The sequence below is a fragment of the Vanessa atalanta genome, chromosome 24 (genome assembly GCF_905147765.1).
Source record: "Vanessa atalanta chromosome 24, ilVanAtal1.2, whole genome shotgun sequence".
In the NCBI taxonomy this organism is placed as follows: domain Eukaryota; kingdom Metazoa; phylum Arthropoda; class Insecta; order Lepidoptera; family Nymphalidae; genus Vanessa; species Vanessa atalanta.
In genome coordinates, this window is record NC_061894.1 from 8,409,611 (window position 1) to 8,437,223 (window position 27,613).

A 27,613-nucleotide genomic window follows, 5' to 3' on the forward strand; every position below is an offset into this window, starting at 1 on the left:
CGTGTGCCTCTACAGATCCCACAATGGTGACTTGGAGACAAGCCGACTATTTGACCATCTTAGTCGGGTGGCAGATGCTGCGCAAGAGCAGTTTCCTAACGCGGAACTGGTGTTTTTGGGGGACTTTAACGCTCACCATGAATCATGGTTGAAGTCCTCCAAAACTGACCATGCGGGAAGGACTGCCCATGCTTTCGCTCTCACGCATGACTTGACCCAGTTGGTTGATCAGCCCACCAGGATCCCAGACATTGACGGGCAAGCGCCTTCCCTACTGGACCTTCTGCTGACTAGCCACCCGGTGGAATATCAGGTTGAGGTTCGGGCTCCACTTGGTTCTTCGGATCACTGCCTGATATCTACCAAAGTGCCACAGGCCAAGCTGCCGCCACCAACGGTAAGCAAACGTCGCATTTGGCACTATAAGTCGGCAGATTGGGACGGTTTGCGCGATTACTATGCGTCAGTCCCTTGGAAGGAGCGTTGCTTCAGTGAGAATGACCCGACAGCTAGCGCCGCTGCTATTGCTGGTGAGATCCTGTTGGGGATGGAATACTACATTCCTAACTCAGACCTCGCCAATAAGGGTACGCGTAACCGTTGGTTCACTCGCGAATGTGCCGATGCTGTGTCTTCTAAGCAGGCGGCATATCGCGCGTGGATCAATGGCTGCGTTAGTGGGGCATCTAACATTGACTCACTGAAAGCAACCTACAATAAAACTTCCAAGTCTTGTAGGAAGGCATACACAAGAGCGGATGCACAGCGCATTGCGCGGTTTGGCCATGACCTTATTTCACAACCTAGAGGCTCCCGTAGCTTCTGGCGTCTGACCAAATCTGTGCAAAGCAATTTCTGTCAACCTTCGCTGCCACCGCTCAGGTATCCGGACGGATCGCTAGCTCACAGTCCGCAGGAGAAAGCTGATCTTCTGGCAAAACTCTTTGGGGATAATTCCGTAATCAATGATTGTAGTGCGCTGCCACCAACAATTCCTTCATGTGGCTACACGATGCCTGACATCAAAATCAGGCAACGTGATGTACGTGCAGAGCTACAATCACTTGATGTGCGGAAAGCTAGCGGTCCCGATGGAATACCAGCCATAGTGCTGATGAAGTGTGCAGCGGAGCTGTCTCCTGTGTTAACGCGCCTGTTCCAGCTGTCTCTTTCTACAGGATGTGTGCCGGATTCTTGGAGAGAAGCTAATGTGCAAGCGGTTCCCAAAAAAGGGGATCGATCTGACCCGGCAAATTATCGGCCAATAGCTATCACCTCAGTTCTTTGTAAGGTGATGGAACGGATCTTAAACAACCAACTGATCCATTACCTAGAAGATCACTGTCTAATTAATGATCGTCAGTACGGGTTTCGACCAAAACGGTCCACAGGTGATCTTCTAGCGTACGTAACACACCTCTGGGGTGAAGCTATCGATAAGCGTGGAGAGTCGTTGGCCGTCAGCCTCGATATCTCCAAGGCTTTCGACAGAGTCTGGCACAGAAGTCTTCTCTCCAAGCTGCCGGCATACGGTCTGCCGGTTCAGCTCTGCACCTGGATTGCTAGCTTCCTACACAAGCGCAGCCTTCGCGTTCTAGTTGATGGTTGCGCTTCAAAATCCCATGTAGTGAATGCTGGAGTCTCCCAGGGGTCTGTGATATCCCCCACGCTCTTTCTTCTGCATATCAATGATATGCTCTCTCTCGGGAACATACATTGCTATGCAGATGACAGTACGGTGCACGGGGGATACCACGGACGCGCAGCGGCTGGACGGGCGGAAACTGAGGAGAGACGGAGGGATCTTGTTGTTGAGCTCGATAGGACGTTAGGACTCATCGCCAAATGGGGCTCTGACAATCTTGTTGAGTTTAACGCCAAGAAAACACAGGTGTGCGCTCTCACAGCGAAAAAGTCACCATTTTCCCCTCCTCCTTCCCTCTGTGGCACGCTGGAGATACATAGCAAAGTCGCCATACTGGGAATCGACGTTCGGTGCGACCTCAATCCAAAGGATCACATCGAGGTTGTTATAAAAACAGCCTCACGTAAACTCGGAGTCCTGAACAAGGTGCGGCGTTTTTTCACGCCTGCTCAACTGCTCCTGCTGTATAAAACACAGGTACGGTCCTGCGTTGAATATTGCTCGCACCTCTGGGATGGCTCCGCTAAGTACCTACTGGAGGCCTTGGATCGGTTGCAGCGATGTGCGTTTCGCATTATTGGCGATGTAAAGGTCACCAACACCCTCGAGCCTTTACAATTGCGTCGAGAGATAGCGGCACTCAGCGCTTTCTATCGAATGTGTCACGGCGAGTGCTCAGAGGAACTATTCTCCCTTATTCCTGCTTCCCCTTTCCTTCACAAGTCCACGCGTGCTGGTTCTCGATGTCACCGCCTAACTGTGACATCAATTCCATCGCGTACAAAGAAATTTGGCAACTCTTTTCTTTGTCGCACTTCCAAAACATGGAATTCTTTACCAGCGCACGTATTCCCCTCCTCTTATGACCTGGGTTCCTTCAAGCGAGGCGTGAAGAGGCATCTTGCGGGCCGGCAAGGCGGGGGCGGCTAGAGCAGATCACCTTTCCCAACTGCACTAGCCGTCGTCGCGTTTGGACTCTACTACCACTTACCATCAGGTGGAGCAGAGTCATTTGCCCTCCCGGGTAATAAAAAAAAAAAAAAAGTCCAGATGTGGGACGTTGACACCCTTACTTTGATTAATCATAATTATAATTCAACAATTTAATAAAATGCGAACGAGCGATGTGGATGATCTATCAAAATCTCGATTTTATACAGATATATTAAGAATATAAAGTCAGAATACTCTTTATTGTACAAAAATAAGCACATACATAAGTTACATTTTAGACAGATGCACAAGGGGCACTAAAACAGCGCTTTTCCTGGCAACTTTAAGGTAGAGGAAAGAAACAGAGGTAAAAAGAGGACGAGATGTACATTGCAGTGATAAACATAACATACAAATACTATACAGTAAAATAATAATATATTTAAAATAAAATAATGTACAATACTTGATATATAAGTACACATGCATACACATGTGTATGTAAATGTCGTAATTATTGTAAATTCAAGTCTAAAATATTTTTGACAATCAATTGACTTTCTCCAATGATAAATAACATTTGTATACCATCAATTTTGTTGAAGACATTGAAGGTACACGCATGTCTAGCGGCAGTTTGTGCTGATCGAAAACGGAATATGACGGCACACATTTATAATCCGCTACGGTCGCCCACGCTACTTTCTTTCCTTATTTGTTACGTAAATTATACCTATTGACGATAAATTAAATCTCGCTATGGATGATTAAGCTTATAAACTTATTTCAAATATTATAACAATCTTATAAATTGGCAAACAAATATAATTTTCTTTAATCTTGCCTTGACCTCAGACCAATTGAAAAAATTACGTTTCACTTGTTTTTTGTTTTTTTTTTAATGGAATGAATATTAGGAATTAATCATATAACAATATTACTGATAGGTATTATTTTGCATTATATAGTAGGTACTACTTTATGGTTTAACGTGTAATACCTAAATGGTTGATTACTCAGAACGCCTCGTCTTGTGGTTTCTGATTTCTTAAAACCGCAAGAAAATCATGGATAACGAATTTATTACGATTTACTTAATATACATCAATTTTAAAATATGAATGTATCCAATAACTCATTCAAGACATTATTAAATAAATATTTTAGCAAGTGGCGCCATCTAGTTAACTTTTTGATGCAACCGAAAGATTATTCATCTTAAGTAGGTACTAAATAAGTGTGTAAAATCAAAGTAACAATTCTGACAATAAAAGTCAAATTAAATTTCGTGATTATATAATCACATGAAATTCTTAAATTATATTCCTTTGTCCATAATATTCGACTCGAATCTCATGTTAGTGAAATGCTAAAACATAAACGTTTACACCTTTTTCGTTTCTTATAGCCGGTTCTTGTCAGGTGGTGTTATAGGTATTTCCGAGATGTATGTTATAGGTATTTCCGAGCTTGTGGTAAATTTTTGACAATCACTTAGTGGTAGGTAGTTTGGTTAAGTATTTATCTATAATTTATTCTACCACCAAGCAGCAATATTTAATATCTCCCCAATCAAACTGGAATACAAATTCCAGTTTGATTGGGGAGTGAGCCAGTGTAAATACAGGCACAAAACGCTTTAATTCCCAGGGTTTGGGGGGCATTCACGATGTAAGGAATTGTTAGTTTTTTTTATGCCCATAGAGGGCAGTGGTGACCACTAACCGTCAAGCGAATTATTTGCCCGTCTGCCTATCAAAACCAAAAAAAAGCAATGAGAAATGTAATGCTTCTACATTGAATAAACATTTCTGACTTTGTGTATAACTTATTTAGTATCCGCTTCTTTTTTAGTTTCAATTGATTGACATAACATTGTAATCGAAATTTTGGAAAAGGGTAACTACTAAATATCTTGCCAGTTTTTCTCCGTACTCGACACTCCCAACAGGTGGTTTAAAATCTAAAATTAAAAATGTGGAAGTACTCTGTTATGTCTTCACGCTAAAACTGCAAAACCGATTAAGATGAAATTTCGTGTGGAGACAGTTTGAGAGCCAGCGAAGGACATAAAATACTCTTTTTATTTCACCTCTCGAGGGGGTAAAATGGGAGGGTAACTGTTTGTGTACTTATATATAATACATAATTTTTTATAGACTTAAAAGGGTTTACATACAAGAAAAATAAATGTTGAAAATATATGCATAGGAACTTTAAAATAAAAGCATCAATCAATTTAAAAAGTTTATTGGCAGATGTGCCTACGCATCAGCAATAGTGACTTCAACTTCTACACCCGGCTCAATGTTGATTGAGGTGATCTGCTTTACAATTTCAGAGGGGGAGTGCAGGTCTATCACTCTCTTGTGGATCCTCATCTGGAATCTGTCCCAGGTCTTGGAACCTTCACCACAAGGTGTTTTTCTGGTTGTGATGCGCAAGATCTTGGTTGGCATGCGGACTGGTCCCTGATAAGAAAAAAATAATTCAAATATTATTAATATATATATGACATATTATACTTTACAAAAATCTATTTACATTGAAAACCTATCTAAATCAAAATATTCTTGGTTGGGCTTTGTTGGGGTCATAAAAGCAATTTTGAATTGCCATAATACAGTATAGAATTAAATACAAAGCTACCACTGGTTTAGAAAGTAGATCCTACCAGTAGTTACTCTTTTCTACCATTTTAATTACACATGATAGTAAAGTACAATTTTTAGATATCCTTACCAGATACCAATAAATACTATGCATTTTTATCTTCAATATAACCTGGTATTGAGTAATATACCTTAGTAGCATGCCTTATTTATCAATGTTTTATTGACATAATCTTAACATTTTTAATAGGCCACACTATTAAATACATACACTATAAAAAACAATATTTAAAATAGCTACACTGATAATCAAGATCATGTGGATCATGGCAAGCACCATTTCGACATTATGTCATGCGATTTTATTAATATTTATAGATAAATAGAAAATTTATGCAAATATTCCATTGCTATCTAGACAAAGTCTAACAGTTATTTTCTTTAATTATTGATAATAATTAATGGAGATTTTTAATTATTAATAATAGTTATATTTTATCTGTTGCTTTCCTATGAGCAGAGTATAGTATTAAGCAGCTATACACTGCACTTTGAAAAGCGTCACTCTAGCGCTACTTGGTGAACACACCAGTACAGAACATAATGTGTCTTCATCTTGGCGCTACTGTATTTGATATATTTGTCTACATATAGATATAATTACATTAATTTTACTAAGGTTTATCAATAGGAGCAAAAGTATAGCCCCTTGTGGCATTGGTGATATTATTATACCATATTGGTTATAAACTGCAATTTGACAAATGTTTTTTTTCTTTAATTTACATTTTTATCATATAGATAGGTAGACAAATTGGCCACGAGATGGTAAATGATCACCGTAGAACATAGATATTTGTGTTGTAAGAAATATTAACCATTCCTTACATCACCAATGTGCCTCCTTGGGAATGTTATGTCTCTTGTGCCTGTAGTTGCACTGGTTCACTCACCTTTCATACCCGAACACAACAATACTAAGTAATGGTGTTTGATGGTAGAGTATCTAATGAGTGGATGATGTTCTCTGTGCTTAAAAAGTTTAACTATGAGTTGTTACAAAGTTTATGCTCTGAACATGTCAATGACGTTAATAATGATATCAGCAAGTTTTGGTTACCTTAACACGCAGTTTCTGTTTCTTGGCTCCATTGATAAGATCTGAGCACACTTTTTCTAATGATCGTACGTTGCGTGAAGTCAACGTGATACGGATACGGTGAATTGGAGAAACCTCAGCCTGGGGCTTCTCAATGTCCTTTCCTGATACGACGGCGGCTGCCTGCAATTATGTTTATGAACTACATGTTAATGCTGTATAGGCTTTAGAACATATTAATATAAAATTAGGCAAATAATAGCACTAAATAAACAATATATTAATTTAAAAAAAAAAGTATTTAAAAAGTTGACACGTGCAAACATAACCTAACCGGACATTTTGGCGGACAATTCTTAAATATGTCTGTACATGTAAATTAATAATTCATTCGTGTAGGGAACATATTGCTTACCATTTTGATGCGATTTCCCGGTCGAGATAAACAACTTTTCTATTAAAGTTTGCTCAGCGCTGAACCGGAGAACAGCTTGAAACAAATGTCACATTAAAAGAGAATCAAAATGGAACGGTGCTTGCACAGACTAAATTCGGCGATTCGTGTAGAAATTTTTAAGTCCTATAATTTTGTAATTATGGTTGATATTTTACAATCATAACAACAATTTCTGTTCTTTATTGATATATAATTTAGATAGTTTTTAAAAATATAACTTAAGTATAGTTATCATATTTATTAAAATTTAATATCTATGCTTCATATTACTCCAGATTTTAATGTATGGCAACTATGTAATTTGAATTAATTTAATTATTAAGTCATATTAATTTTAAAAGAATTCAATCTCTTTCTTTATAGATGTAAATACTAAATAATAATGAAGCGTTGTCATGCTACAATGCTGGGGGTTATATTACATAAAATTCCATTTGAAAACGGTATCAATACAAATACATTTATCTCAATATTGTTTTATTTACTAAGCATTTAATGAAATAACGATTACAACAAATTATATGCTACATATACAAGATTAAATATAACCTAATATTTAATTTCTTAAATAATATAAATCAAAGAGAATAGAAACTGAGCTCATCTTCACGCTTCTTCTCACATCTAGCACTTCTTTCAGTTTTAGACGTTATTTAACATTAAGCTCTTTACTTGCTTGTCGAATTTCCTGTAAACATAATATATTTTAGTACATTCAGATTAGTTTTAAAAAACAATACAATTTTATTACTTACTGAGATATGATTTGATCGCCAGGCAAATGGAATGGATTACAGATCGCATCAGCGTAGAGCGCATGAAGTCTACGTAAAGCAGTTCTAACTTCAGCGTCTCTTATATTGCTACCGCTGGGCGAAGTAGAACTTGTTACAAGTACAAGTTTTATTTTTGTATTTGTAACATAGCCGTAACTGTAAATAAAATTGACTTTTAACTATGTGACTTGCCCTAATAAAGAATACTTACAAAACTATTACTTTACATTTTATGTGTATCTGTAGAATAAAGTAGTCCAAGATAGAGGTCACGTAAATCTGTTCGGGCTGCATTAGCACTAGCAGTAGCATTATTGGCATTCGTCGTGGCCAATCTTTCCTCTAGAGCATCCAGAGCAGTGTGTACCAACCATTGGCGCGACAGTTCATTATCTGTACTCGTATCATTACCAATCCCACCGATGTAAAGCGGGGAATTCTGAAAAAATGAGTTTAATAATACTAAAAATAAATTTTTTATTAAAAAAAATATGTAGTTATAGTAATAAATGATGTATTACGTGAAATTTGCAAATTATCACGTAACTAGAAAATGGCCTACAGAATTTAACCACTGTGTTGTCATAATGTTACTGTTCTTAAGGAATTAAAAACGAAATATTATTCAGGTGTTTGTCACAGGCATATTCAATATGTCACTTGTGATGTCACTTGCCCCTCTGAACAACCGGGTTCAAAGAGGCAAGTGACAAAAGACGTTGGTAAAATAAAAAAACTACTTGAATTTTTGATAATTACGAAATAAATAAAATATTTTTGTATTAAAAATATAAATCATTTCATTTAAAACAAAAGTATAATTAAGTGTACAATTACCCTTAAAATCGGGAGATTTGGCTATTATCACGAATCCATTTGTCTATAGTTAATATGACAACAAAGATTGACGTGTTGAATTTATACTATTTTTACATCAGTAAACAAAGAAAACCACGGTTTCAAAGACTGTAATTCTCTTAACTGTTTGCCGTTTAATCAAAAGTGTAAATATTAATGTGTACTAAACAATCGTAACAAAGGATAGTGAAACAAACTTACATCTTTCCCGATAACCGCTACGCAAACAGCCATTGTGTACCAAAATCTGAACGGAAGTGAATTAAACGTCAAGTGACCGTCGAAGTGCGTATATGGCGGGATAATTTAAATTATTTTTATCCAACAAATATTTATAAATAACTTTACAATTTTGCGACTTCATCGCGGTTGCGTACATACCTCCTTTAATCGGGAGGTTTTATTTTAAACGCGGTATTTACAATCCTTCAAAATTTTTTGGAACATAATATTCCGTTTGTTGATGATGGCGGAGCGAGAAAACGAAGAACCGGCCGATGTTATATACGAAACTGACGAAAAAGGGCAACGGGTTGTCGTTAAATCGTTGGAGTCGACGTCCCGAGTGTATCTTCGTTTTACCAACAGAACCTCTCGGCCAGTCGACGTGTGGTGGCGAGATTTCCACGGAGCGAAGCGACATTACGTCCGTTTAGAGGCAGGCACGTTTTTTGACATTAATTCCTTTATAACTCACCCCTGGGAGTTCACAGATGTAGCTACCAAGGAAAGCTACGTTATAAACAACAAGCCAATCTACAGACCACCGAGAAACATAGGCGGCATGATGTATAGGACTAACTGGAACATCACAATCGGTGTAAGGAGTCTTCGTCATACGGTTTTGTTGACACTCGCAATCAAGATAGACGATCCCAATTCTGTCAACGCTCTCGGACTGCCAAGAGTACTTGGAGAGGAACTGCAGAAGCTAATCCGACTGTTCCACAGACCAAGAACACCTCCACAGCGCGACTGACGTCAAATTATATTTACGATTGCTGTAATGATCATATTCCTGTACCTAACATGGTGTTACTTCCATTACCTTGTGACGAAGGTATTCGTAAAGCTTTTTAAGTAATTAGTTTGTAATTTTATGCATTTATTATAACCAAATTCATTATAAGTACATATATGCTTTTTTTAACTGTGATATTTTATGTTGCAATTCATTTTCAAATATGAAAAATAGTGTCGTTAATCTGTGTTATCTCTCATTCAAATTAACTATTATCAAAGTCATTATCAGTTGTCCTATTTACATAAATATACATAATATAAATTTAATTGAAACGGTAACAACAATAACAAGCTGGATTAATCACTAAAATCATTTCAATAAAATACTGTATTTTGTCACGAATGGGTGATTAAAAGTAGTGAAATCAGTAATCTGGAGATACTCGACACTTTAGTCCCACTAAAATGCATAATTCTTTATGAGCCACTGGAACTTATTATGCTTATGTTGTACAGGTAAATAAATCAAGCAAAATATGAGGATAAACATCCTCAATGCTATTTGTCATGTTCCGTGTATTGCTGATAAAATTAGAAAGAATATTAGTAGAAATTAAAAGAAGGTGTAGTCTGCAACAGTCTTAGGGTTCTTTATCTCCAATTACCAAAATTCAATTTCCTGCATTATTTTATATGGAATAAAAATCTTAATTATCTTATCTTAAACTGAAATTCTCTTGTTAATAATTTCACTTAAAATTCAATAAGTGAATAATTAGAGAGACTATTATGAACATTTAAAGATTTAAGCTATAAGTAATTATGATATTACAAATATGCATGAATATAGCTTTACATATAGCTTAAAATACATAAATATAAATAAGAGTTGTATTTTTATAATTCACGATTACCATTAAGAACTACTGATTTTTTATATTAAATATATTCTCTTAATAATCTCGTTTGTTAATAACAAAAGGGCGTAAGAACAAAGAAGCTTTCTTTGTATGGTATCTTTAATGACTCATTACGTATGAAGTTCTTGAAATTTTGCCAAAGATGTTCCGTGTTTAATTTGGTACAGAAAATCAATTCTTCTTTTTTATATGTTCAATCAAATACCAAACGTAACGGCCTTATAAAAATTGTTTAGTGAGTGTTTAGATAAACACTGATTTCTCTTTTTGTCATCTTTGATTTGATATTTAAAAGAAGGAGACAACATTGTTTAACCAATCACTTTTTAAATTATATGTTAATAATAAGGTATATTCGTAAATTTAAATGTCAACACTTTTAACAGTAAATAAACAATGTTCTAAGTAGAAATGCACTTTTGCCTTGCAACAATATTAGATATAAAATATATAAATATTACAGAAGCATTTTTGAAAACAAGCTTTTATAAACATTATTTCATGGCAATGCTATTGATCTATGAGGAGTTCCATCTTCTGGAGCCAATCCAGGGTGAAAAATGCATTAATTGGACTGAACCAATGCTCCATGGGACTGGTTCTTGTTGGGCTCCGTAGATTTGACCTAAATAAATCAATAAATTTTCCTTGTTGTCAAATAAAAGCTTGTAAAAATGGCAAATTACTTTAAATTCTTCAATGAATATAAGTTAAGACTGTATTGTACTGAAACCAAGATCTTTATAAATATTTAATAATAATAATAATCAATATTTAATACAAATTTATATTTTAGTGGTTAATAAATATATATTTTTTTTAATTTTTTATATTCTTTTTTGGGAATTTTTATTGAGAAAACATTTTTCAAGTGCCTAAACCCATGGTCCCATAGTATGTAATCACTCAAATAGAGTTTAACCCATTATATATTTGATATTATTATGATATTTATGACTTATTATCTCTGAAAGACCACAGTTATGAGGGATTCATAAGTTTAAATATGAACCCTGAAACTAGATGGTTTTGACGGACTTAGTCCTATCATTATTGTGAGAAAATGTAAATAAAATGTCTGATTATTGAAACAATTTAAGAACTAATCTTAAATAACCACATTCTTATTTACAGTTTTAGAGTGATTCAGGTTATTAACAGGCCTATCAATTGATATATATTTTTTATTTTTTCAAATCGGGAAGTTTAAATTAAAAATTTCCTGATTTGCTAAATAGTTCTTATATATATAGTTTTGTGTACAATTTGTATTTATTGAAATTAAGTATTTTTTCTTATTTTTCTGATGGTATCATTCACTTTAAATTGATATATCACAAATTAAAATGGCATTTAAAAAACACCTTGAAATAGAAAGTACCACAATCTTCTACACTGTGTAAGATTGTTTAGTATGATTTATATGGTAAATTATTATAATGTACCACATACACAAGTATAGAGTTTCTTTTGAGCCTTTGCTTTATCTATTAGAGTAAGTTATTCAATAAGAAAAGCATGTTAATGAGCTTCTGAGATAAATATATCAGATAATAAATGGAAACTTACACAATTCAGTGTAAATTATAGAAGTATAAAACTTTTATGTTTAAATGTTACAAATAAACATTGTGCTAAATATCGTATTATTTAAAAAAAATCCTTAGCTCACCTTTATGAGGCTTGGAAACTATCCTAGCACGTTGCTTCTAAGAGGGTTGACAAAACAAGCATCTTAAACTATATTGTTTTTAAGCTTTGGTGCATAAAAAAACATTTTTATAAAGCCCATTCATATTCAATTTGTGTGTAACAGTTAATTATCTTAATTGATATATTATTTTTATTTGAAATAAATATCAAAAATTTAAATAACTTACTATGTTGTTATGTTATATTGTATGTTATATGTGATGGCATTGCAAAATAGTATTATGTATATTATCATTTAAATTCCTACCTATATATTTTTTTTACTAAAAACATATGTTTTAAGATTGTTACAATTTAAGCTTCAGGCCTACTTTTATTTGTAGTAAGACAACCTGTACCAAGAGACTTAATTTGTCCCAATGTTACAGCAAAATACAAGAAATAAATATGTTACATTCTTTAAAACAAGATCAAAGATAGAAGGTAAACATTAATAAGGCACTAATTATCTTAAAAAAATTAAATAAACTATGATTTTATGTTTGCTCAGAACAAATAATAAACTATATTGAACTCACAACTATAACATATATAGCCACTTGGACTATATCATATATAACGTAGAGACTTATTTTTAATATTGTTAATAAATGTGCTGTAATATAAAATTAGGACAACCATGTCCTGTAATGTATACAGTTTTGTATTATAAATAAATAAATTGAATATGTATGCTATCATTAAATAAGAATACAATCGTCTGCACTGTTCTTTTATATAAGTACTTATTATGTTATTAATTAAATATTATATCAAAATGACCTTTATAATTTTGTATATTTGTACAAATTTAGTTTGAATTATAGATATTTTCATATCAGATATTTTATACCGAACAAATGTTCACATTTTTTAATTCAAACAATAATAAATAATACATATTTCTTAGTGTTTATAAAAGTGTTATACAATTTGTTTGTCCCTGCATTTAATAATCTCAATATTTATATAATAATATTAATTATATTGTTCATAAAACAGGACTGAATGATATTGGTGTCTCGGTCTTAACAGTGGGCTTAAGAAGGATAGATATTATTTTAACTACTTTATATATTGTGTACGATAGAATCAGCACTGTTTAAATTTTATTGATTGTAAATAACTTTAAAGTGATATTGGGGGAACTGACGATGCTGATATTCAATCTTTGTCAACATCCCGATGCCTGTTTCAAAATTAATAATTAAAAAAAAATGAAAAGTAATTTTATAGTTGACTAGAATTGGTTTATCAAAGTTTATATTTTTTAATATTAATTATAAAAAAGTGTTACGTTATCACTTTGTGCCATATAACTTATTGTGATGTTTGATTCTAATTAAGTTTAATGTATTAATTAAAATAACTTTTGATAATACTCTGGTTTTTTTTTTCAATCTATCTCGGATTTACATTTTTAGGATTTCTATACCTATGTCTGAGATTTGGCAATCAAACAGCAAAACATATTTTTATTTTTATATACTAAGAATATTAAAAAATAAAAAATGGTGATAAGGCTTTGTGCAGGCCTAGGTAGGTTAGACCCATCCATCAGATATTCTACCACAAAACAACAGTACATAGTATTGTTGTATTCCAGTTTGAAGGGTGAGTGAGCCAGTGTAACTACAGGCACAAGGGGCATACCATGTTAGCTGACAAGGTTGGTGTCGCATTGAGGATATAAGGAATGGTTAATATTTCTTAGAGCGCCAATTTCTTTGGGTTGTGTTACCACTTGCCATCAGATGGGCTATTCGCCCGTTCGCCTACCTATACTATAACAATAATATCTGACGTTCCTTCGCTGCATTTCCTAATAAAAATGAAGACTAAAATAGTTGTTCAGTCATCATTGATGCATCAGTCTTGTGTGGCACACATACTTACCTTAATAAGCTTACCTAATAAAATCTAAACTACCTACTAAAATCATATACCACTTTGTGCTATGCCCTAGTTGAGTAAAAATGATCTATACAATAATTATATTTGATTTTAATGAGCACTATTTATATTTGTCTAAATATAAACGTTTTATCATTTGTCAACAATTTCAAATATTTTCTAATCAATAACAAATTAGTATAAATTATGTTTGATAGCCGGTTATAAATAAATTTTGGTTTATTGTAAACAATTTGTTGCTATTTGGATTGTGGTATTTGTTGTTATTATGTCGGTGGTAGATTTTTGACAATCAATAAGCAAGTGCAAACACTTCTATATTGAATAAAGATTTTTGACTTTGACTTTGACTTTGCAGATATTTATAACTTGTTCTATTATATAATTTATATATTATTTAAAATTACTCAATAAAATGCTGTTATAGTTTAGTTTCATTAGTTTATTTACATCCAGAATAATGTTAAGAGTATGTCAAGTCATTATAACGTAATTCAATTGTTAAAGAATGTAAGTAAGGAAACTTTATCACTACGGAATTAGAGAATATGCGCTCGACCTTTGGATTTCTTATCTTAACAATATCATTCAGGGGTTGAAGTTAAAGGAAAAAGGTCACTTGGGATCTCAGTTGGTATGGAGTTCCTCAAGGATCAATTCTTGGACATTTTTTTTTCCTCATATACATAAATGACTCGTTCTTTCTTGTTGGAAAAAAACATTATATAGTGTTTGTATTGTTGATAATTCCTCCTAGTTTTTAATATTAAAAGAAAGCAGGTACAGTATGACGATATAAACAATATTATCTCTGATATAGTACACTGGTTAATCTTAGGATAAATCATATCATATCAATCAAAATGTAAAAGCTGATGTACTTATCAATGGGGAATCGATGGATCAAGTTGAGGCAGCTAAATTCCCTGGCCTTACTGTTGATTCCAAGTTGCAATGGGTCCTCCATATTAACGGATTGGCGAGTAAACTAAGCACTGGGGCATTTGCGGTCAAAAAATTAGATTATTCATCGATTTTGAAACGTGTCGCCTAGTATATTTCAGTTACTTTCACAACATAATGTTTTATTTTGGGATAACGCAGCCGCTAGCGATATTTGTGCTTCATAAAAGGGCTATTCGCGCAATCTATGACCTAGGAGCTAAAGAATCATTGAAATATAAATTTAAAAAAAAATTATGTGTTGCTCCTCAACATAAATTCATAAATTTTATTATATATTTGTTTTTAGTTTTTGTGGAAATTTTAAAGAGCGACCTTAAGTCCGAATTCGTTCATGTTCGAATACGAATTTCCACCATCCTTTGTGGTTATTTTATTTCAGTTACTTTTTAATAAGTTCCTAGTTGTAATACATTTTTGAAGAGCTAAGAAAGCGTTAATGTTTTTAATATAATCTGCATGACAGCTTTTATAATGGCTTTTTGTTTTTTTTAAGACATTTTTTGGGGAAATAAAAACGTGTTAACTCAAAAATCGTTCACTTTTGCATCATGCATATGCAGGTTATAATTATCGCAATCACCTCCTCACGGGAATACGTCAATTACCAATAACCCTGTATATTTTGAATGTCGACGAAGTTGCAATCCGAACTTTTAAGAGTTAAAGTTATAGGATATTAGTTAAGTGAAAAAATTATGTATTATAAATAAATATATTACATTAATCAAGAACTGTTTGTAGAGTTTAATATATAAATAAAAGTATTTTTTACCTTTACGCCTTGATAGTTTATAGAAAGGGCTACTACTACTTTCGTGGTTTTTTTTTTTTTTTATTACAAGCTGCTGGGAATAATATGTTTTTCATCTATCATCTCAATCAAATCAGTTTTTTAAAAGTTGTATATTGTCTGTTGGATAATCTTATCTTTGACTAGTGATCTTAATAGTGATAATACAGAATCTACATTACACAGCTTTGAAATATTAACTAGTTTAATACAATTATTGTGCTTTTGGTAGATATTGGTTATAGGGTTGCCAGTTGTCAGAATTGTTTGCCTTTTTTTATGATCTTGCGCGATAAAATATTTACTTGTCCGGTTATTTATGAGTGATTAATAACACTAGTAAACTATTGCAATGTATATTTTGTTTCGTGGTATAATTTTATTTCTGTAATTTCAATACATTCTATATACAAATAAATAATAATCATAATTACAAATAAAGAAAACTTTTCACAAATAACGATAATAAAAGACTGACATGGAGTATAAAAAATATTTTATTGTTAAAAAAAAAAGTTAAGTATCGTAATTCACTTGAAGTAGTCACTCTGTAGATTGTTTCATTTCTTTGTGTAAGTGTGCCACTATCGCCACAGCGCCCCCCGGTATGAAGCGGATGAAATTGTCAGCAGTCAAGGGTCCCAGCGCATACAGCCCCTTGGGAGCGTTCAAAACCTCATGCGTGCTCTTGTCTATTGCAATTGGATTCCCCCTCCCGTCCACTGGCTTGCTTGGATCCACACCAAACCCGAGTCCGTCACTAAACGGGTTAGTCAAATGACACTGACAGGTAACTTTTCTCTTAACACTATCGCTATATGGAATGATCTCACATTGACACTTCACAGCCTTCTCTATTTCTAAACGATTGCACACACATTTTATACTCCGTCGATTGCAGTCCGGTATCACGCACTTCGTGTCGGTGTTGCCATTTATTTCTGAATAATTTAAATATCTCGATTTGCATATCTGTATACTCTGTCCGAATACGGATTTGATGTAGTGCCAGTGGTTCCTGAGGAAGCATTGTCTTTGGTTTTCGTCACTTTCTTTTTTTTCGATGCATTTGATGCATTCTTCTTGAGGGACCATGTTGTTGAGACTGAAGTTCGTTTGGAGGAAGAAAAGATCTGGTTTTGAGCCAATAAGGACTGCTATGAGCGAGACGGTCAGTTCTACCGTCTCATTTGTGACTAAATTGAGGAGTTTCACCCTCTTTAAAGCGAGCATTGCGTCGTCTTTATCTTCGTAGAGTTTAGGAGAGGATTTCTGGTCGGCTATGGGGGTAATTTCTACAATCATGTGATCGGGGTAGGGCGTGTAGTAGGGGTGATTTCCAGACGGCCCATCGAGCATCATTTTGTATACCTGTAGATATAAATACAAATAATTAATATAGTACTAATTTGTCCACGAGTATATTGATATATTCGTTTTTATTCAAATTAATATCAAGAGATATTTAAAATCTGTCGCAAAATATAAATGAGACATAACAGAGCGTTTTCATCGTGACACAAAGTGTGTGTGTGTGTGTGTGTGAGTGTGTGCGTGCGTGCGGCGGTACTTACGTGCGCGTAGTCCGGGTAGTCGTGCGGCGAGAGGCGCGCGAGCGCGTGCGGCGGCAGGCGGTGCACGTGCGCGGCGTGCAGCGAGGCGGCGCGCGCGCTGCGCACGGCGTCGGCGGCGCTGACCCCCGAGCCGAGCACCAGCACGGTCGCGCGGTCGGCCGCTGGGGACACAGATCGGACATGCTCGTTTCAAATGGATTCGGTTTCGAGGTAGGTAACTGACACCGTCAGTATGTAAATTAATCTCGGTCGTCTAGAGCTGTGCTGAAAATGGGTGTTCCACAAGGATACATTTGGAGCCTTTTTTATTTCTAGTATATGTAAATGATATTCCTCTTATGTTATAGGAATTTATGATATTGTCTTGTTTGCTGGCGATACTTCAATACTTTTTAAATTGACAAATAAAGAAAATAAGGTATGCAAGCAGTGCATTATCACGAATACATAATGGGCCTATTATCAATAATTTGAATGCCACAAAAATAAAATAAGACAACAAATTCTATCCGGGGCAAGATATCTGTTTCTATAGAAAAAAAACGCTGGAGACATTTCAAATTTTGCTTATTTATAAATTTAATGATTGATAATAAATAAGGTATATTGGTCAAACCAAGATTATATTGATGCCGAATAGCAAATCGCATGCAATGCACCAATACCAGAATAAGCCAAATACTTGAGTATTTTTCGTATTATTGCGTCTGAACCTGGTGATATCCTGTTTTTTATCATCCTAAGTATAATTTAAGCTATTAGCTTCTCTGTGCAAATCATTCCAAGTTGGAAGAATATAAGAGGTAAGCGGGTTAAAATAATTTTAACAGTGGTCTTCTCAATAACTGCGCCATTTCTTGTTGCCATAAAATATCTTAAAAGGGGTGTTTAATACGGTCTAGAACTCGGGCTTCAATTTTCTGGTGATAAAACCGACTTTCATAAAGGTCTGCCGTATGCTAAAGCAGGTAGTATTGTTCAATATCTTTGTTATGTTTACATTGGATAAAGAGCGAAGGCGTTTAATTCGTTATATATGTTGACATTTTCGTAAATACTATTTTTTCAGTCTATCATACATAAACAATATCTTAAATATAACGAAAAGTCATTTATGTATAACAAGAATAAAAAAGGACCCAAAATGTATTCTTGTGGAACGCCTACTTTTGGCCCAGACCCTGAAGACTGACTTAGGATTGACGTTTACAAAACATGACGAGATCTTTAAGAAAGAAATAATGATATCGAGAGCTTAAGAGTCAAAGCTGATTGCTCACAGCTAGTGCAACGACGCAGGAGCGTTCTATCATCAAAATGAGTTCCGGTGAGATTCCGGTTCGGAAAGTGAATTGAATATGTAAACATTCACGACGTTGAATAAGTGCAAGGCACCTCTGTCGGCGAGGCGGCGCAGCGCGCGCTCCACGTCGGGCAGCGCGTGCGCGGCGGGCGCGGGCGCGGGCGCGGGCGCGGGCGCGGCGCCGGGCGGCGGCGGCAGCGCGTTGGGCCGGTCGGACGCGCCGCACGCCAGCACCACGCGCGCGCACACGTAGCGGAAGCCGCGCCCTTGTCTGTGGTCGTACCTGGACGTTCGGGATATTCGAGTAAGTGACGAAAACTTTAACAATAAGATTTTAAGCGCCTGTCACTTAGGTGACCAGACGTATGTCACCAGCTCGCCAAACGATTAGAAAATTTAAGTTTTAAAATTGTATTGCGTATGTTTATCTACACGCGCAACAGACGAGGGTAAATAAAATATCGTAGTACATGCGATGTGATCTTATTAACAATTGAGAAATCTTATTATTATAAATTTCTGGGTATGAATCGCTGCTGGGCACGAAGTCTACGGTTAAGGCTCTGAGTAAGCCTAACAGCACTAGTCGGACTGCCGTTTCTTACTGAATATAGGTATGCATTGTTATCCATGGTCTCGGGTTTAAATCCTATGTCGAGTCGATAAAAAAGTTATTGGGATTTTCTGTCGAAATATTCTGAACAGCAGACCGAGCAAAAGCACATATTGGTCCTGGGTCTGAACCCTTTCCGTCGTGTCGCATATATATAACCTGCCTAGTTGAATAGTCTCTTGAAATTCTCCGTCGTTGCCGAAATCGGTCAGGGAACTGGTGATCATTTATTTTACTGGCATTTTTTAGTTTGCAAAGCCATTATAGAGTACATCATCATCCCGGGATGATCAGCCAATGAGAAGCTAGTCCTGTGACAATAATGGAGTTCTCGTTAGGTGCTCACTCACCCCGACACGCAGAAGTTGGCGTTCCGCGGACACGAGGCGCGACACGGCGGCGCCACGCGCGGCGCGGGGCCCACGTGCGTCACCGTGGCGCCCGAGCGGAAGTAGCGCTGCGGAGCACACGCAACATGACATGACACGAGTGCACACTCAGCGTGACGGGGCCCTCAAAGGATGCAGGCTCTTAGGTTGACAATATGAGCGGAATTATTATGTCACCTGAAGAGCTTTGAGTGCTTCACCAGTTTTATTTCTCTCGGTTATTGCACTGATTTCAAATACTTCATAATATGAAAAAATATACTATATATTTTTTTTATATTTTACCATAATTTAGGTTTAAAGAAGTTTATTTCCAAAAAGAACAAAGTTCGCTTACAAAGGAAATTTTAAAATTACAACTACAATTAATATATTACAAATAATAACAGTAGTAGATATTAAATAAGATCAGTGAAATCCTCTAATATATGGGTTCTTAATCGTTTTTTATATATATTTAGAGATTTCGAATTTACAACACTTAGAGGCAAAGAGTTATACGAGTTATAAGAGCAATATAATTTGAATTTTTAAAAGTAATTAAATCCAAAATAAAAGAACCGTATTGAAAATTTCTGTTTTAATCCGATCCTTCTCAAAGCAACATGCTGCTAATGATCCACTGCTGGGTTAAGGTCTTCCACCCTAATCCCACCACGCTACTTCAATGCTGTGGATACAAATGTGGCAAAATTTCATTGAAATTAGACACGAGCAGGTGTCCTCACGATGTTTTCCTACACCGCCGAGCACGAAAATTGGAATTCTTCTTCATGTAATCAAACAGAAGAGTAACATATTATTTACACAGTCAGCAATCAAAGTGTGCATTTGTTTTTTGAATGGCTTATAAAGTATTCCAGAGCGTTACCTGCAGACGGCAGGCGTGCACGTATCGCGCGCAGTAGGCGGCCACGGCGCGCGCGGGCAGGCGCGAGGCGGCGCGCGGCCCGATGCGCGCGTGGGGGGGCAGCGCCAGCCACGCCGCCGGCGACAGCGTGCGCACCGAGCCCGGGAACGTGGGCCAAGAGCCGCCCGGCGGGCCCTTGCCCAGCACGATGTGCTCTATCTGACCGAGACCGACACGCTTGATGACTACGCGAGTTTTTGAAAAACGACAATGACCTAGCCTTTGACCACATTTAAACGAAAGGCTGAAAAATTTGGTGTATTTTTCCTACCAAGAACAAATGAGAGGAACTGGTCTACCGATTATTGAAAAGTAATTCGGCATTTGAGAACTTACTTATCAGCTGTCCAAAAAATTAGGTATATAATTATGACATTTACATTTAAAACCATTTTGAATCGTCTCATTACAACTATCACTTTTCAATTTGAAGTCGCATTAGTTAATATATCAACTTATAGAACTGGCTCTATCTATCTATTTATCAAACTATCTATCTCATAAATGTAAAATAAAAGTCATGGCATAAAGTCATTACCTGTTTCTCTGCGTCAAATCTCCATTCGATCAAGGAATCTTCCTGTAATCCTAAATCTGCGCACGGCCTCAATAAGTTGTCCATCTGGAGAAGAAATAAATAAATTAACTGATGATGCCTTCGGGTTCTTTCTAGAACTTTGAAGAGATATTTGTATATAAGAATAACTTATAACATTGTTCGTCTTGACTGACTATCCAAGATACTAAGAAAAAAATGTGATAATTGGAACATTGCTTTTTTTTTTCTTCAAAATTTAAATAAAATGGGAGTGCATTTTATGAATTAAAACCCATATGAAGTCCCAAATTAATTTATAAATTAAGTTTAAAAAAAAACAACGAATTTTATTTTTGAATCACAACTGATTTTATAATTAACCACTACCTGTGGTTAGTGACGTCAAACGATAATTTATGATTCCGGAAATATACAGACCTATAAGGCTGTATGATAAATGCGTTTGCCTTTATTTTTATTGAAAAAAAAAATTAACAAAATTATATACATAAACGGGACCTATACGAGTTGTTAAAATATATGGCTGTATAGTGAAATACATTAGTCCTTTCGTAATTAAAAAAAAAAAAAAATGGCGAAGCGCGAAAATCATGACATAATAATTTTTGACATTTGTAACTTTTCTATAACCATTAAAAATTTTACAGAGTAGACGAAAAAACTGATTAATTGAAAATTATCATCTCTGTCCGTAGAGTAGTATTACATGTGTAAATCCTTTTTTTTTCTTGTATATGTCCCAAACCCACACAAATCCAAGACACAATTGTTTAAAGAACAGTATTTAAAATACCCCGACCATTCATTGATGTTATCTGTTCCTTACGTTACAAATGTTCTGTCAATCAAATGAGACGTGAGTTATTGAGTCTCGTGCTTATAATTATGTGAGGAGGGGGGGGGGGTTACCCAACCTTTACGCAGCAATAAATCATTGATGTATGACGTTATAACTGACAAAACCTGTATACCAGGTATACATTTTCTCCGAAACAGGCTTTGTTCGTAACCACAAAGAGGTTCAAATTTGGTTACCCAAACAGAGGTATCGATAGTGGTACAAAGATTGTCATGCTCATTCTTATGTAAAACCTGTAGTGAACTACAAATAATATTAATAAATGTTGTAATACTATTCAGCTCATCTTTATTATTATTATTATTATTACATAGTATAAAACAAAGTCGCTTGCCTCTATCTGTCTGTCCCTGTGTATGCTTAGATCTTTCAAATTACTCAACGGATTTTGATGCGTTTTTTTTTAATAATAATAGCAAGATTTATATGTATAATACATGCACAATATAGTAGAGAAACAATGATAATTTTAGAGGTTTCTAATGTGACGTCGTAAATAAACACATTTTTTACGCTTGCATTGCAAACGCTGGCTGAACCTAACGAGATCGATCAAAATAATGTTTTACAGTATTGTACACTTAAAAACATCTTCTAAAAAACCGCGATAGTATATGTCTATCTCTTAGGGATAGCCTACAATAACAATTTTCTATCCTTTACTTTTAACAAGAAATATTAGTATATTTTCGAAGCGATTTAAAGCAACACAACATTAATCCTTATTCAATTAAGTACCTTAAATACATTGTGTATTTAATACAAATCAATATGGCCCTTTACAGCATGTAATTTAAATGAATATTTTCGAAGATATTACAGATTTAAAACGCAGGGACATAGCGGTTTGTATTGTCTAACGGCTGAAAAACTGTGAACGTTCTGTAGTAAATTTAGTATTAGTATTATCAATAACATTTGAAACCTCGGACTAAAATAATTATTAATAGTTACTTATACACATTTTAAAAATTATATTATATATATTATTTTAAGTCGTTTTTTACATCACATTAACAGCCCGTAAATGTCCCACTGCTGGGATAGAGGCCTCCTCTCCCTTTGAGGAGAAGGTTTGGAGCAAATTCCACCACGCTGCTCCAATGCGGGTTGGCGGAATACACATGTGGCAGAATTTCGTTGAAATTAGACACATGTAGGTTTCCTCACGATGTTTTCCTTCACCCCCGAGCACGAGATGAATTATAAACACAAATTAAGCACATGAAATTTCAGTGGTGCCTGCCTGGGATTGAACCCGAAAATGTTAAGTGACCTCTTTGATTCGTGAACTTGAACCAAGGCCGATATAACGAGCGAATTTAAGAAGCAAAGCTATCGGACAAGATGTTAGCGTGGATTGCGAACTATAAAACTGTGATTAAGATACGATTTCAGATAAGTGGACTGGCAAATGGATCACCTGATGGTAAGTGGTCACCACCGCCCATAGACATTAACGCTGTAATAAATAATAACCTTACATAACACCAATGCGTCACCAAGCTTGGGAGCTAAGATGTTACGTCCCTTGTGCCTGTAGTTAAACTGACTCAGTCATCCTTCAAACCGGAATACGAAAATACTAAACATTACTGTTTGACGGTAGAATATACTAGAACATTAGAGGCTTTACGTTACGGCTGTACGTACGTCCGGACATCCGAATATCCGGACTCTTTTGTCGCAGCTGAAATTTTCCATTTTTAAATGTTCTGACCGTACAAAGACATGTTACGAATTCATTTCTGCCTCTGACTGAACACTAGCTCTGATTGATTTCCGTAGAAACTATTTAATTTTACGTGATAGAGTTCAGCCGATATAAAAATAAATATTCAAAGATTGTTTAATTTATATTTGAAATCGTTTATTCGGCCTTTTGGTTTATAACATTGAGCGACATGATCTTCTATATACATATGTTTACAAGTAGCTTATTTGACCGCACTACTAAAATGCGGTTTGTTGGAAGTATTTTACTAACTATTGTTTGGAATTCTCGTACCAAATCTTTATCAGGTTTAGGACACAAGCAGGTTTCCTTACGATGTTTTGTTAAACCGATGACATCGAATTTTTTTCGATTCAATTAAGATTTTTCGCTAATCACTAACCGCTGAGCCACGTCGGTCTAGACAGATAAAAGTAGATAATAATTTAAAAAGACCAGACATATATTTAAAAAGTAAACATATATGTTACTATGATATATATAATTATCAATTTACATACATAAAGCTTTGTAATGTGAAAGGTGATTGACCGCGTTTGATTTAACAAGACGTTGATAATACTATCTCGATTTTTTTTTAAATGGTTGTGAGTGGTAACCTATTTGTCTGTCATAAATCACCATCGCTGTTATCTTACCACCATGTTAATGTAGCGTGACAAATTATATATAAATAATTGCAAATGGACACTGTCTGTTTGTCCATAAAAGTGTCATAGTTGATGCAATATTTATTACTAACGTGAAAGACTAGACTAATATTTCATGTTTGATAGCGAGATGATGACTAACCCCATCGATACATTTATGTCACCATGTCACCATAAAATTGTAAACACCGTTAGATTATAATCTATCTCGCGAGATTGTGAACTGTCAAAAGATTGTGAACCGTAACATACGGCATTACAATTTAACGCATTACTTTTCGGTAGATTATAATCTAATAACTAATAAAAGTTAAATTATAAAAAAACTCTAATCTAACTGAAACATTATGAACTATCGAAATTTTATAATTTATAATAAGTTTAATAAACGTTCACAATCTTTCGAAAGTTTACAATTGCACGAGATAGATTATAATCTAACGGTATTTACAATTTCACGGTGACATATATGTATAGATCTAAAATATAAATATGTTTTTATGAAGTAGGCGGAATGGCAAACGAGGCACCTGCTGGTAAGTGGTCACGACAACAAGACATTACCAATGCGCCAATAACCTTGGTATCTACGATGTTGTCTCTTATGCCTGTAGTTCTACTGGCTCGCTCACCCTTCAAACCGAAACACAACAATACTAAGTATTGCGGTTTGGCGGTAGACTATATGATGGGTGGTCGTTAAGCAGACGGGCTTCCACAGAGCCCTACCACCAAGTAAATACGTATATACTAATATATAGAGCTGAAGTGTTAGTTTAACGTCTGTGCCTGAACGATCCGTATTGTATCGGGACTCCTGACTAATATTAAGTCCTGATTAATATTAATTATTATTGCGTAAGTCAGTTTGTGTGTTACAGTTTCACGTCTTAACCACTCAACCGATCATCGTACAGAAACGGACATAGAGTACTTAACACCCCCCGCCCCCATTAGTCAACCCAGAAGTAAAAATAAGGATTACCATCGAACACGGCGTAGGTTCTCAGAATTAGGTTTGTGATCTAGAAATAAGTCACTTTATCTTAAAAAAAAAAGCTTTAGTCAAAGCTCGGAACAAACATAGTATGTATTCTGCGGATATTTAATATATCTATCAATTAGCATATTACATCACTTAGCTATCAGGTTTTCGTGATAACGGACTGTTGTCATGCGAAATATAGCCCGTTTTTATCGATATTTTATTTTAATTAATTTTAATATTGATTTTTGGTGGTAGGGTTTTGTTTAGATCTAATAACCACCACTCATGACATGCTGCAGCATCACGGGTCACAACTTCTCGAACGATTTCTCTAAAGAATACTTATCGTGTTTCGGTTTGAAGGGTGAGTGAGCCAGTATAACTACAGGCAAAAAGAATATCTTAGCTCCAAATATAGGTATGTATTCCTACAGTATGTGCAGTAGTCACCCCTTACCATCAGATCTCGTCAAAGTCAAAGTCAAAAATCTTTATTCAATATAGAAGTGTTTACACTTGCTTAGTGATAGTCAAAAATCTACCACCGGTTCAGAATTTAGCACCTCGGACCTGAGAGGAACCGGCGAAAGAAACTCAGCGGGATATATTTTTTTTCCATTTTGCACGTACAATAATAATTATATTTTATTTATTTGAAACAGCCTGAAGGCGATCATTTCATTCCCAAGGTGTGCAGTCAACTAAAAAGTCATTAGTGTTGTAATATCCTTTAGCACACAAACGCTCTTTAACGATTCTTTTGAATTTTATAATTGAATAATTTTGAACGTTTTCTGGGATCCTGTTGTAAAAACGTATACATTGCCCCAAAAAAGAGTTACTAACCCTGTGTAATCGGGTACTTGGAGTAACAATTTTATTTTTGTTCCTAGTGTTAATAGAATGTACGTCACAATTTCTGGGAAAATCATTTATATTTTTGCGTACATACATAACATTATCAAAAAACAATTTGAGAAACGACAGTCATTATTTTAATTTCTTTAAATTTACCTTTTAACTAATCTTTTGGGCCCTCTTCTACAGTACAAAAATGGTATTAATGTCAGCTGCATTACCCCAGAGTAGGACAAGTCTGCCTACCTACTAAATTATTATTTTTTTTTGATTTTTATAACAGTTCAATTAAGTCTTATCAATGAAAACTGTTGTTAAGCGGAATGGACTGAAATTACTTCATTCGAGTATACGTACGATATAAAGGTTATCGTACGTACGACCGTGACGAGATTGTATTTAAAACGATACCTGTATCCACGGTAGCTCAGTGAACTGTATTTAGATAATAAGAAACGTGGGCTTCAGATTCGTTCCCTTGCAACCCACGTCGCTCCACTCTAAGCTACAAGTTAAACTTAAAAACAAACTTAAAATCTATACTTATAGTAAACTAATATTTAAACGCGAAAGTAACTCCTGTTGCTCTTTCATGGGCATTTATAAAGCTATGTTCGTTTTGTATAGTATAACAAATATTTTTTTAACGTAGTTTTATTAAGCACATGACATTTCTAGACGTATATTTACACTTAAAAAATAAAAATATTAGGTTATCTGTCATCATTTTAAATCAGCTGTGAAAAATAACCATCGAGATGAACCGTTCTATATTATCTAAGGTTTTATTTTATTATAGAACGCCTTAATGAAATTTATAAAGCTAGCTTAAACTCCTTGAAAGAACATAGGGTATTTTTAATTGCCAAATCAAGACCAACCTCTAAAACGCGACCGAACTCTCGGGTTACAACTAGTGTAAACTAATTAGTATTTTTTTGCTGTCTGTACTCTTATGTTAATCCTCTTACGCACACTAAGACATCTTGTACGTACGAGCGTCACTCATACTAATGCATGCAGATAATTTAACATAGAGGAGCGCGTCTTCGTAAATGAACAGATCTATACCAGTTACATTTAGCTGCCTGCTTCCTTAGTCCTTAACAACCACATTTAGGACGATAAGGGATTGTCACACGAACCGACTTCAACACACGATTAACGCATCAACACGAGATTTGGTCAAAAATTAAATTTTGATGTAATATTTTTGTATTATGCTATTTATTTTGATATGAGTTTTAATGTCAATTTTAAATGTTTTCGATGTATATTTTTGCAATAAAATCTTTATCTTGCAACAACGTAACACAGTGTATCGGTACGTAATCTGGAAATAGAGGCGTTTTACTATGCACGACGAGTAATAAAAAAAAACGACTTTTGATCCCCGTCGAATCAAATCAGATTCAAAACATTTTTTATTCCAACTCATAATAGCACTTTTGACTAGTCATACAGTATTAAATAAATAAAATAATAAATAAATATTGGACAAGATCACATACATTACTCTGATCCCAATGTAAGTAGCTAAAGCACTTGTG

General features: G+C 35.0%; 4 protein-coding genes across 5 annotated transcripts in view; 1 reads left to right on the plus strand and 3 right to left on the minus strand.

Moving 5' to 3' along the window:
- Positions 1-4,812: 4,812 nt before the first annotated feature.
- LOC125073333 (40S ribosomal protein S20) lies at positions 4,813-6,827 on the minus strand. The gene is made up of 3 exons (XM_047684120.1): positions 6,705-6,827; positions 6,311-6,472; positions 4,813-5,049 (listed from the first exon to the last, which is right to left on the minus strand). Exons 1-3 carry the CDS (start codon positions 6,705-6,707, stop codon positions 4,843-4,845), a joined length of 372 nt encoding a protein of 123 aa, XP_047540076.1. The 5' UTR covers positions 6,708-6,827; the 3' UTR covers positions 4,813-4,842.
- Positions 6,828-7,206: 379 nt separating this feature from the next.
- On the minus strand, positions 7,207-8,633 carry LOC125073489 (trafficking protein particle complex subunit 2-like protein). Its single transcript, XM_047684341.1, has 4 exons — positions 8,582-8,633; positions 7,750-7,961; positions 7,502-7,678; positions 7,207-7,434 (listed from the first exon to the last, which is right to left on the minus strand). The coding sequence occupies exons 1-4, from the start codon at positions 8,612-8,614 to the stop codon at positions 7,389-7,391; spliced, it is 468 nt and encodes a 155-aa protein (XP_047540297.1). The 5' UTR covers positions 8,615-8,633; the 3' UTR covers positions 7,207-7,388.
- LOC125073488 (von Hippel-Lindau tumor suppressor homolog) lies at positions 8,417-9,512 on the plus strand. Its single transcript, XM_047684340.1, has one exon. The coding sequence runs from the start codon at positions 8,844-8,846 to the stop codon at positions 9,357-9,359; it is 516 nt and encodes a 171-aa protein (XP_047540296.1). The 5' UTR covers positions 8,417-8,843; the 3' UTR covers positions 9,360-9,512.
- A 6,592-nt stretch (positions 9,513-16,104) lies between these two features.
- LOC125073496 (oxidative stress-induced growth inhibitor 1-like) overlaps positions 16,105-27,613 on the minus strand; it is a 51,702-nt gene continuing 40,193 nt past the window's right edge. For both annotated transcript variants that reach the window (XM_047684349.1, XM_047684350.1), the window contains exons 5-10: positions 20,953-21,036; positions 20,376-20,573; positions 19,466-19,572; positions 18,595-18,785; positions 17,200-17,360; positions 16,105-16,996 (exon numbers count right to left, since the gene is read on the minus strand). In XM_047684349.1, the coding sequence (XP_047540305.1) occupies positions 16,169-16,996; positions 17,200-17,360; positions 18,595-18,785; positions 19,466-19,572; positions 20,376-20,573; positions 20,953-21,036 (1,569 nt within the window). In that variant the 3' untranslated portion in view covers positions 16,105-16,168. The remainder of the gene's footprint in view (positions 16,997-17,199; positions 17,361-18,594; positions 18,786-19,465; positions 19,573-20,375; positions 20,574-20,952; positions 21,037-27,613) is intronic.